Consider the following 12,777-nt stretch of genomic DNA (forward strand, 5'->3'; position numbering starts at 1 on the left):
AAAAAACTTTAAAAGTGACTACAGATCCATCAAGGAAAGGTGGAAGTTGTTGAACAAAATGCACGCTCTCTAAATCGGCACGCAATGGGAGGGAGAGTGCCCTGGACGCAGCCACGATGGAGGATGGTATGTTTTGTTACGTTAACTCTATACTCTGCTTAAAAGCGTCACTTTATTTAGTTGACCAGCTACAGGAAGCTTGCTTCTAAAACAAAAAATCACCATGCAACAACTGCTTTATGCAGCACGATGAGTTAGTAGCTAACAACTAGCGGTTGTGTTAGTTTTGGTCAGTTTGTGTAGTGTTGATGATGTCATGGTAGTAGAGGCAGCGCAACTATGAAGATCAGCCTATAAACCCACCCACGTTGATGCAGCACTAAACTGCAGCAGAATTGCAAGCTCAGAAAAGTAAAGCGGGTAGAGTTGAGGCGAGTCGAACGTAACGTACAGTGGAAAAGTGCCACATCCTTCTAATCATGCGAAATATCTCTAATTTTGTATTCTACTATGTTCTATTTTCCAAGCTCTTGAGAGCATGTGTGTAATTATTGTACATGGTACAGGATTTTTCTCTTTCTATAAAAGATAAAGGGTCAACACTATTTAGAGCACTAGAGAAGACTGTATCAACACGTTCTTCTGAACGTTTTGGCGTACTTAGTATTTGAGACAAATCTGGAAGATTATTAGTGAAGCTATCTTTAGTAGATGAAAGAACAGCAATTCCCAGTGTATAATTTTCATTATCTATGTGGATGTTGAAGTCACCAACGATTAAATCTCTATCCACAGCAACCACCACATCTGACAGAAAATCAGCAAATTCTCGAAGGAATTCAGAATATGGCCCTAGTGGTCTATAAATTGTTGCAAGAACAAAAGACAACACATTTTTTTATTTATATCTGATGTGACATTAAGCATTATCAGTTCAAAAGAATTAAACTTATATCCAGACCTTTGAGTAACACTAAAAATATCACTGTAAATTGTAGCAACACCTCCTCCTCGACCTTTCAGACGAGGCTAATGTTTATAACAATAACCTGAGGGAGTAGACTCATTTAAACTAATATATGTAGGTTTAATTAATCCAGGTTTCGGTCAAACAGAGCGAATCCAAACTATGATCTGTAGTAACATCATTTACAATTTATTGATTTGGATGAAAGCATTAAAATTTTTAGTAGCCCTAACTTTATATGATGTTTATCATACATTTATTTTTCAAGTTTGACATCAAAAGTGTGACATCAAAATATTTTCAGTGTAACAACCAGACAATATATCACAATCATAGGAATCCTGCCAATTACACCATTAATTGTGTAAATATCATGTTATATTAAAAACCCTGAAATGCTGTCGCATTTTGTTGATTAAATCTTGCAGCTCATATAGATTTTCATGTTTGTTTCATTCTGATGAATTATATTTCTTAATGCCTTGTTTTGGAGCCAAGGACACATTTAAATGGACTATTTTCTCCAAAATTAAATTTACCACATATTAGCCCCGTAATATCTGGGCTTAACAGCAATTATTTTGGATGGACATTATGAGGCAGTCATTGGTGCCATAACTCTTTTGTTTTTTACTACCGTTCAAATCAATAGCAGCCAAACAGATCTAACTCCATGCCAAAGCCTAAAGATAAACTGTTTGTAATCTCTGAGAAGGCCTCACAGACTGGAGTACATATTGTCATTAAACAGCTGTATTTTCAATCATTAAAATGTGTGTGTTTTTTTAAATATGATCCAAGTTATAATGTATTTTATTGATCATACACAGTATTTGCAAGAGCAAACCTTGGCATATTTTCTCAAGTAACCCATGACGAATAAAGGTCAAACAATGGTTTCACTCGCAAGTCGCAGAGTTTAATCAGTTTTAAAATATACATAAACAACATTTTCTGATTTTAAATACCCCATTTTCCCTCTCTTTCCCTCTTGTTTTTATTATGTTCTCCCCCCTCTCTCCTTTTTCCTACATCACTCACTTGGCATTTATTTATCTCCATCCTATCAGAGAGAGTGTCTACTACCTCCACAAGAAAGAAAATCACTCAAGCTGTACTGCATATTGCTTTGTTTTTTTTTTTATACAAATGCGAACATAAATACTACGGTTTGTTTTCTGCTCTCTGGTTTTGAACGGTTCAAAACAGAAAAGGAGTTGAAACAGCAGTGGCCTTCAAGCTACCCTTCTGAAGAGAAAATGAGGACTATTCTCCACTTTACAACCCATGCTGTGGTTAACACAATGCAGCTACTGAATGGATGCACTTTCGGTCCTCTGTTTGGCTGGTCTCTTTCTGGAACTTTCTTATACCTTCCAGTGGGCAAGTCACTGATGGCGTCCATTATTGAAACTCAATCCGGAACTCAAAATCCATTTCTCGTTTTGGCCAAAGTCCTCTATACTCTATGCTTTCCTGCATTCCTGTTGTTCTCAAGAACACCTCTCTGTGCATCCAATCAGTCCTCTTAATTGAGGAAGTCCATATCTATGGATGACATGACTGGGCACCAACATTTTAGCATGGATCAGATTGGTGGGCATGGATAAAATTGGTCCACAGTGGGTGGAATGTGGGTGTAGGCAGAGTGAAGGGCAAAGCTGAACTTTTTAACGGCACTAGAGGAAAACTCAATTTAGTCACAATGCATGCATGTTACACACTCCGTTCTAGAGTCTGCCCATGATAGTGTGTGATCTTGGTGTGTATGTACATGCATCTGCTTGTGTATGCATGTATCTGCATGTGTGTATGTGTGTTTGTGTTGTGTTCATGTGTGTGAGATCGATTTTTCAGGTGTATGGGGTTTTCTTGTTTTGCAGTCTTTATTAATGAAGTCTTTCTACCCCACAGCAGCAGGGCATCACAATCTCACACTCTGGGGGAGTATTTAGGGTTTCTTGGCACCTCGGTGAAAGATTTCAGCTCGTAAGGAATCCCGGCGTCCACCTCGATGGACTTGCGGGAGAATAGCAGCCGGATATCATTGTGCAAGTAAATTTTTCCAGATTTGGAACTCTGGAATCTGAGATATGAAAACAAAGAAGAGAGAAAAACAGGTTCATTCTGCTTCAATGCTTCCATTTTATTTGAAATACTTAGTGTTTTTATGCTTCTCTCTTGAAACAGAATGTAATTAATCTAGTTGTTTAGTCTTTAAGCCATTTGATCATCCAACTAGCCTCAAAACAGTTAATGAGCTTGACACACGGAAAGGGAGATTAAGAGTTAAAAAAGTTGTAAATATTGATCCGTTTCTCTCACACACCTATCGTATCGCTTCTGAAGACAGTAAGTAAACCACTCGAGTCATATTAATTTATGCTGTCTTTATGTGCTTTTTGGAGCTTAAAAGTTTTGGACCCTGATGACTTGCATTGTATGGACCTACAGAGCGGAGATATTCTTATAAAATCTTCGTTTGAGTTCTGCAGAAGAATGAAAGTCACGTTAATGAAAGAATTTTAATTTTTGGGTGAACTATTCCTTTAAAGTTCATTAAATAAAGATTATATTGACTTGAGGCTATAGAGGAACATGAAAGAAGTACAGTTAACAAAAACTGTGCAATTTAAAAGTACAATCTATATTCGCAACAAATTAAGAGCTCTAATGATAGTACAACTAGCAGTTTACTTCCACATGCTTCCACTGTCACAAGACCTGCTTTCTCATCAATTTATTATTTATTACTATACTGAGTCATGTCCAAGACAACTTTATGGAGTCAAAGTTTACCTGAGGTGTATCAAGTAGCAGAGAATCTTCTTCCTGTCAGAAAAGGAGCCCTGCTGCCCTTCCTCTGACCCCTCTGTCTCCTCCACAGGCACCAAGAAGATACGATGGCGCAAGAAGGTCATGTGATTAACAGGCATGTCCCCAAAATTATATGTCACCAAAAACATCTTAACCACAGTCTTATTGGGGTTGAATAAGGTCTGGAAAAACACATACAACAGTAATTTAAACTAAATATTGTTTTTTAATATCATACTGTAATATTTAAAAAAAGAAAAAAAAAAAGTTTATAAATTGGTTTATAAAGTGCAATTCTTTTTTTTTTAATAGTTAAAATCAAGAAAAGATGAGAGCCCACCACTTGAATGGTCCCTGCTTTGGGTACGCTGTATCCTTTTTTCCCAAGTGGCTCAAGCAAGATTACTCCCTGAACATGGCAGAAAATTATAACAATTAATATGCATTTTACAACATGTCAGGTGTGAAACACATGCACCTTGAACTTTGGGTTTTAATTTGTATCTACCCATCTCTTGACTTTTAAATAATCATTCATTAGATTCACATACACATTTTATTCCACAGGGTTCTTACAAAGAAATTCTGTAATGTAACAGGAAGGATGCATTTTAACACACACACAAACACACAAAAGGTACTAAGGACATACCAGGAAGGGGGAAGGGGCGCTGTGTTCCGAGGTGTCATAGTAAGTGACTTGCACAGGTAAGGTGGCATGTTGTGGGCAATAGGAGCCGCTTGCCCCGATCTCTGCAGTGAAGCCCTCTATCCTCCCAGATGGAGAGAAACGACCCTTCAGAATCGATTCCTAAAAATACATGCACACACATCACCAATCAGAGATGCTTAGAAAACATTAGTCAAAGTTGAATTCTCTTATCCAGGTTAATTATTTTGCTGCCTTTGGGTCTAATGACAAAAATAAAAGTATACAGACAGGTGCTACATGTTAATGTACTGTATGATAATGTTTAATTTATTAGAATTGTACATGGGTCAGTCTGTTTATACCTCAAAGTTGCCTAGGAGTGGTCTGCTTATGGAGGATAAAGAGGAGACCGAGCTACAGGAGCGAATGTTATCTGTTCTGCGTCCACTGCGCAGCTGTCGACTATTGAAAAAAAATCATGTATTTAACAACAAAACATTTCATCATAATAGCTGACCTTTAATATATACAATCCAGCATTGCTGAAAAAAGCATATAGCCTATATTTATTTATTTATTCATTTGTTTTATATATAAAACGAAAGAAAATCTCGCTAAGAAAACAGGCATACATTTAGATTAAAATGATTTGAGAGAGAGAAAAAAACATAAATCACGGTTTGAGACGATTGCCCAGTTTGCGCCTTCTCCCTGCTCTTGAATAGTCCGTAGCAGTCTGAAACAGATGTTTAAAAAACATGTTAGATTTATTTAAGTGCAAAAAAAAATATTACATTAGTATACAACTTAATGACTTAAGTCAAAAAGAACCTAATACTTTAGAGTCCATTTTAAAATCACACAAAACCAATTGTCAGATAAATGTTTAAACTAGATTTGCATCTCTTTAAAAAATGTCATATTAAGAAAAATTATCCTGAAAAGGAGAAGAAAGCCCATTATGACGTCAGATTTTAAAGACATAATTTGGTTTTGATACAAGTTAATCTCAATCGATAGTATTTGTGGCATAATATTGACTACCACAAAAAATCATTTCGACTTGTCCCTCCTTTTCTTTAAAAAATACAAAAATCTGTGTTACAGTGGAAGTAAAAGGGGGACAATTTCTGAAATGTTAAAATACTAACTTTTTCAAAAGTATAGCCACAAGATATAAACAATATGTGTGTAAACATGATTTCAGCATGATAAAATGACTTACTAAACTTAAAGTAAAGTTATAGCCAATTTTACAACAACAAACCCTAAAATGACTGTAAAAATTACAATTTAAACAACTCTACAGCTCAAATAATGCATCAGTTTAAACAGAAGAATTAATGTAAGTGATTTTATAAAATTATAAGATTCACATTCATACCTTTTAAACCCTCCAAAAATTGACCCCATTCACTTCCATTGTAAGTGCATCGCTGTAACCTTTCTTTTATTTTTTAAGAAAATGAGGGACGAGTCGAAATACATTTTTGTGGTAAATCAACATTATGCCACAAATGCTGTTGATTGAGCTTAACTTGTATTAAAACCGGAATATTCATTTAAATGCCGATCATTGTAAACAGTTGCACTTTTGCACTAAAATCACTTCTGTACAAAATTTCACGCTTTTGTAAGAATATAAAGCAATGACTCCATTCAGTCAACAACATTTTAAGACAAATACCTACAGATAGTGAAGTGGCTGCAATTTAACACATACTGGAATGGTCCATGGTATCATTCTGATAACCGGAGTTATCTTTATATCAGCTAGGCCGAACTATAGAATGTGTATCCAACGTGTACATTTTCACCAAGTCTGAACCTTAATTTCGGTCCATTAATCTCTCTGTTTCTCTATTCCAAACCCCCTTTTAGTCTTTTCTCCTTCCCTTTATCTCTTTGTTGTCCTGTTTCTATGATCATTTCTCTGTCCTTCACTTTCTTTTTTATTCCTTCTTTCTTGGCCTCTCTTCAGTCCTGAGCTCAAGCCTCTAGTACTGATCCTGTAGTAATGAAAGTGGTAGTATATGAGCTTCTGTAGTCTATGAAACCCCTCTCACCCCAAAGTCATTCTGGAACTGAATTTGGCCAGAACAACCTGTACGTGTGTATGTGTGAGATCAGGTGAGGTAGGTCTCACCTCTTGAACAATAGCTCTCTCAATGTGATGCTTATTCTAGAGCAATGGAAAATTTATATATTGTAAAATCTCTCTCTTTGCCCCTCCCTTATTATATCTCTTTTCTCCATTTTCTCCAGCCTGTCAGTAATGAAGTGGTGGTTTATTCCCACCCCCTTAACACTTACCCATCATCTATTAAATCTTTCCTCTTAAAAGGTTTGTTCACCCAGAATATATCTCAACTTCATGTAATTTTAAGCACTTATGACTCTCTTTATACCCTAATTAATCAAAACAAAAATACAAATTATATAGTATCTTCCAAGTCTTCCCAACCCATTAAAAAATTAACTTTTCATTGAAAATGTTTCCCCCACCATAGCTCTCAAATCTAGATTGCGCTTGTGTACAACTAAATAAAAATGGCCCATCTAGACGTCTCATGCCAGGTTTTGCATCGCTGTTGTCAAAACTCACTGCTCCCTCATGTCTCATCATTGAAATCATGCCTTGACACACCATATGAGATTTGAGAGCTAAGATGAAGGGAAAGATTTTCAGAGAGTAACTAAATTTCAGACTTTTCCTCACGCAAAGCAGTCAAATGATTTTATAAGACTTCCCAATATGGAAAAGAGCACTGGACATTCTGGAATATTTATTCTTTTGTGTTGCAGGAAAAAAATTAAGTCAAAGACTTAATAATGTGAAAAAATCTGACATTATTGTCTTTTTGTAATTTGAGTTTAAGTATCAACTTAATATGCTTATTACCTTGGTGTGCTCTCTTGCTGATGGAAGTAGATGGTTCCAGAAGGGTGCGCCCTTTGCATCAGTGCTGCGACAGGATGCTAATCCAAGCCCCGGTGCCAACAGTGCCAGTCGACTGCGTTTTGAGGTGGATGGGCCCTCATCTTCCGAGCAGGATTCTCCTGTATCGCTGGATGAGAGAAGTCTCTTCTTTACTGGGCAAGAACTGGATGACCCCATCAGGCCATTTGCTTCCATTGGAGCTTTCTCAGGAGAGCTCAGTCCATTGGAGTAGGTGGTCTTTTTTTCTGATGGTGGAGGAGAGGATTCAAAACTGGTCCCCCATTCGAGAGCTTCAGCTGGTGTTGAAAATGGGACAGGTGCCCAACTGCTCTCCATGGTGTACAATGTCCCCTTGACCTCCAGAGAGAGGTTACAGTTGTTGCGGTCCTCATCCCGTGGCCCTTCTATGGAACCAGCTTGGACATTCCCAGCTGTGGAGGCCTCAGTCCTAGGAGTAAGGGTGGAAGGACTCCCCTCACAGTGCACCCTGGCAGAGTGAGGCCCCTGTGGGTCCACCATGGGGGGAGACTTTGGGGAAAGTGGGACAAATGCATCCGGGATTGGCCTGTCATGGTTATGCTGGGCCGGTCGACGACCAGGAATGGGAGGGTGTGAGGGGGAAAGGGGGGGTGACCTAGGGATTTCTGGGTCTCTGTGCTCAAGGAGTGTGCTGGAAAACAGTGGTTCAACCCCAGACCCACAAAGCACCTCCCCATCGGACTCATCATCCACTTCCTCTTGAAAAAGATGCTTTTGGGCAACAGAGACTGCCGGTCCCTCCAGGCCACGCTTCACACCTACTCTGATTGCCCGTGGTGCATCTTGACTTTCCCCAAATCCACCTCTCTGGGATAGGATGGATAGTTGGTAGACTTTCTGCAGCCTGATCTCTTCTTCTCCAAAAGGCCTGGGAACTCCTCGCCGTAGCGCTGGTTCAGGGCTCTCGCTCTGAGTGCTAGGCATCAGTAAATCCCCATCCTGGGCTGGAAGCTCAATGGCTGGCTCTTTACGAGCCAGTTCTACGTGGATGTGACGCATAGTGCCTTTGCTTGCCCTGGGTGATTGTTTCAAGGGAAGTTGTGCAGTGTTAAGTAATACAAACACAAACTCTAGAGAGTTCTAGAATGTCCAAAAAAGTGCAACAAGGTTTTGAAAGTGAAAATATGCTTCCCGTCTCATAGATGGAAGGCTCTATATTCCAGGGGTCAGTTGTGGAGTTAGCACATACTGATTTCCACAATGGACACAGCTTCTGAAGTAAAACAAACAGGCGTAAGCAAATTTATATTTACATATGATTGAGAATACAGTATTTATGGTACACGTATCATGAATACATCTGCATATAGAAGTGCAGCCATTTTTATAACTTACATGCCTGTTGGTGCCTGGAGCTTGACCACAGGCCCTTTCACATCCAGCCTGGCAGCTTTTGAATTGTGTTGACCCTTGATCCCTGACCCTAGCCCCTGAGATTGGCCATCTTCAACACTGCCCCTCTGGTGAAACAACAGCATTCCCAGACACATAGGCAGCGAACAGGGGCCTGAAAAAAGAGAATTATGGAAAGAAAATGTGAAATTATTTTTAGTGTCATTCAAGTGTATTTAGAGACATTGAAGTCAAATAATTTTTATTTGTATAGTGCCTTTCACAACACACATCGTTTCAAAGAAGCTTTACAGAAAATCATGCATTAACAGAAATGAAACTGTAATATCTATAATACCTTAGAGTCATCATTGTGTAGTTTCATTAAATATGATAGTAAATTGCGTTTAAAAATAAATAATTAAATAATAATTGTATTTAAAAACCCAGTGAGCACAAGATGTTGGCTAATGTAGAAAAATAACCTTGGGAGAAACCAGGCTCACTGTGGGGGCCAGATCCCCTCTGGCTACATCATGAATATAATGCCAATATTACTTTAATCATTAGGGCTGTCGATTTAACGTGTTAATTCAGAGCGATTAATGTTATAAAAAATTATGCGCTAAAATAAATTTACGCAATTAATCGCAATGCCTCCGGACCGTAATAAGGAAGATTCCTGAGAAATGCAAGCTTGTAGTACCACCTGTTTACTCCAGAGGGCAGCAAGTGAAATTTCAGCTGTATGAGCAACGCGCAGTTTATACAGTGAAGAAAATACTTCAGTAGGCAGAATAACACAACATGCGTTACGTTCTTGCGTTCAAAACACCTGAAGGAGCGCAAGTGCGAACTAAGGGATCTCAAGATGTGTTTAAAGATTGAGTATTAAACTATATTTTACTTGACACAGTGAACTAAACATTTTATGTTTATGACGCAACGCACCCGAGACGCTACACAAGCATGTCTGACGCAGGTGTAAATTGATGGGTCCTTAAACAAGCCATCATAATAAATCTCCAACTGATTGACAAATTCACTTGTGAAATGGATTGCTGTGAACTGTATGCCAATGACTGACTTATGATCAATAATATGGTAGTAAACAATACATTGTATTCTAAAGCGCTTTTTGTATTGTCTTATTAATGATGAACTGTTCTGCCACAAGAATGTAATGCATATTAATTATCTGAATATTTTTTCGGGATACCATGTAATTACTTCGATTACAAATTTTAATCGATTGACAGCCCTTAATTATGTATAGTGCAAGTCAAGGTTTAAATTATTAAACTAAGTAAGTATTAAGGGTCAGTGTTTAAACAAAGATTTTGGAAGAACTGTAAGATTAATGACTATTCAAAAACATTAAAACATTATTTGTGATTAAACTTAATCAACTACATTTTAAACAAAATGAACACAGTAAGTATCCACCATTTCAGCGCTATGCATATTGTTTAACACACAGCTTTTAATATACAATTATTATTGTACACTGATGGAGTTTTCTAAAATCCAACAGGAGATGCAACCCTATTCAAGTGTTTAAATAATATAAGAAGCATAATATTGAATTCAAATTTAAAATAATGAATAAAATGATTTAACATGTAACACAGTGCAGTCATGTGACACTATTGTAATGTAATACTGTTTGAAATGTTTATTGTTGCACATATTTTTCACATACTTTTTTAATTAGAAGTAGACTAGAATCAGCATACAGTAGGCACTGTGCAGTATGCAGTATGTTATTATTCCATTTCCCTATGGAACATAACCCAAGCTACCAGTTCCCAAAGTGCATCCATTTACAGAAGTTTACCTTACCAAGGGCAGAGCGTCAGTGAGGTGGGAGGGGTCTTGCAGAAAGTGCTAATGAATAGGTAAAATCCCTCCTAAAGCTCCACACAGACAAGGCCAGTGGCCAATCACACCTCCCCTTGGCTCCTGAAAGGAGTGAACTGCTCAGCGGCTGCATCCTGTGCCAGGCATTCCAGAGACACAACCTATTGGAGAACAGAGTGTTGTGAAGCAACAATAAATAATCAAATCAAACCAGTGACCATTACAGCAAATGAAAGACATAGTTCAACCTGCAGATGATTAGAATCAGTCATTCTAAACTGGTTTGAAGTTATCTGGTAAACTGCTGTCACATTTACATTGTCATTTAGCAGATGCTTTTATCCAAAGCCACTAACAAATGAGGAGCATTAGTAATTTGTCATTCAAAACTCAACCTCTGCAGTATTGCACTGCCAAGTTCTCAGAGAAGCTAGAGTAGTACCAAAGCAAGCACAGACGAAATTTTTAATTATTAAATAATTAAATGAAATAGTAAGTGCTGTCAACGCTGACATGATAAGATATTGCATCATTTAAAAGCTCAAATTCATATGGGGCTCCGTTTTTGTGACGTTGCTAGGTGCAGCACAATGTTGCTATGCACAACGTTTTATCCATTTTTTGTGAGATCACTAATTTTAAGTGCAAAGTGAGAGTGTTTGCCCTATCTGTGGGTGTATGCATACAAATTGTGGGTGTATTGCATGTTGTTGTTTTTTCTCCCCAATTTGGAATGCCCAATTACCACTACTTAGTAGGACCTTGTGGTGGCGCGGTTACTTATCTCAAGCCAGGTGGCGGAGGACAAGTCTCAGTTGCCTCCATTTCTGAGAGAGTCAATCCGCGTATTTTACAATGTGGCTCATTGTGCATGACACCGCGTAGACTCCCAGCATGTGGAGGCTCATGCTCTGCGATCCACGCACAACTTACCACGCACCACACTGAAAGCGAGAACCACTAAATCGCAACCACAAGGAGGTTACCTCATGTGACTCTACCCTCCCTAGCAACCGGGCCAATTTGTTTGCTTAGGAGACCTGGCAGAAGTCACTCAGCACACCCTGGATTCGAACTCACGACTCCAGGGGTGGTAGTCAGCATCAATACTAGCTAAGCTACCCAGGCCCTGGGTGTATTGTATGTTAATGAAGTGGCGCAAAACGCAATTTGCAATTTTCCTGAGATATAGGTCATTGTGCTAAGACGGGGGATGAGCATGTCTAATGGGAGCACAAAGTCTAAAATCAGTTCCTTCATTTGCAGTTTTGAGATTCCACAAGCAGGTGGTAATAATGTCCAAACCCTGAAAATATAGTGGAACATCTCATTTTGTCCCTGACAATCACTGCTGTAGTTATTTATGAAACAAAAGATTTGTGTTAAACTATCTATAGATCATTTTTAATTTAAATGATTGTTATTATGTTTTTATCTTACAATAGTATTTATGATCTAATTTGTATTGGTATTTTTCCCCCTGTGGTCGTAGAGTGATTTTTAAGTCACTGTAAAAAAGAAAGACAATATTTGTATATGGGGAGGGTGTTTTATAAGACTTTTTAAAAACTTTTATTTTGATTCAATTTTCATTTCTTTTGAAGTGTTATTTGAATTTAGACATATTTTTTGTTGAAGTTTTCTTGTGTTTCAATAGATACATTTCATTTTAAAGCAAAATCAACTGGTTGAAGTGAAGTGCTTGCAAAAAAAAAAGAAAAAAAAAAAAAAGATCCCTCAATACACAGCCTTACCTGGAAGGCTGATACAATCACTGTTAATACTAACCATGATTTCAGTGTCACTTGATCAATGTGATTGATCACTTGATCAATGTGATTAACAACATTCTCTATAATTTAATGGAGCGAACATCCAAATCCTGACGAGAAACTTATTTTCCATGCTTATAAAAGGAGCACGTCACGGTCATAGTAATATACCTGACATTCAACAAGGACACAGTTAATGCACAAAAGAATGCAAGTCCATATTTCTATTCTTCTAATTCATTGCATTAAGCCTACCAAACACTACCAACTTCTTATGAATGTACAGTCTTTGTTTATATCGCTGGTGCTTGACAGGGAATGGACTATATAATAGGACGCAGACGATAACTGGAGAAGAACCTCAGAATTAAATTGCACTTGACCCAGCCCATTAGAG

At 37.9% G+C, this 12,777-nt stretch overlaps 1 protein-coding gene across 3 annotated transcripts in view; it reads right to left on the reverse strand.

Annotated features, from left to right (window-relative positions):
* Window positions 1–2,095: 2,095 nt before the first annotated feature.
* Window positions 2,096–12,777, reverse strand: part of LOC127643311 (protein FAM214B-like) — a 29,500-nt gene continuing 18,818 nt past the window's right edge. The window contains exons 3-11 of one of the 3 annotated variants that reach the window (XM_052125995.1): window positions 10,591–10,769; window positions 8,752–8,923; window positions 7,339–8,626; window positions 5,114–5,172; window positions 4,799–4,898; window positions 4,437–4,595; window positions 4,125–4,193; window positions 3,767–3,966; window positions 2,096–3,053 (exon numbers count right to left, since the gene is read on the reverse strand). In XM_052125995.1, coding sequence (XP_051981955.1) covers window positions 2,900–3,053; window positions 3,767–3,966; window positions 4,125–4,193; window positions 4,437–4,595; window positions 4,799–4,898; window positions 5,114–5,172; window positions 7,339–8,415 — 1,818 coding nt within the window. In that variant the 5' untranslated portion in view covers window positions 8,416–8,626; window positions 8,752–8,923; window positions 10,591–10,769 and the 3' untranslated portion in view covers window positions 2,096–2,899. Of the gene's footprint in view, window positions 3,054–3,766; window positions 3,967–4,124; window positions 4,194–4,436; window positions 4,596–4,798; window positions 4,899–5,113; window positions 5,173–7,338; window positions 8,630–8,751; window positions 8,924–10,585; window positions 10,770–12,777 lie in introns of all 3 variants that reach the window. The other 2 variants (XM_052125993.1, XM_052125994.1) reach the window with 2 other exon arrangements.

This window comes from Xyrauchen texanus, chromosome 4 (genome assembly GCF_025860055.1).
Source record: "Xyrauchen texanus isolate HMW12.3.18 chromosome 4, RBS_HiC_50CHRs, whole genome shotgun sequence".
NCBI classification, from domain to species: Eukaryota; Metazoa; Chordata; class Actinopteri; order Cypriniformes; family Catostomidae; genus Xyrauchen; species Xyrauchen texanus.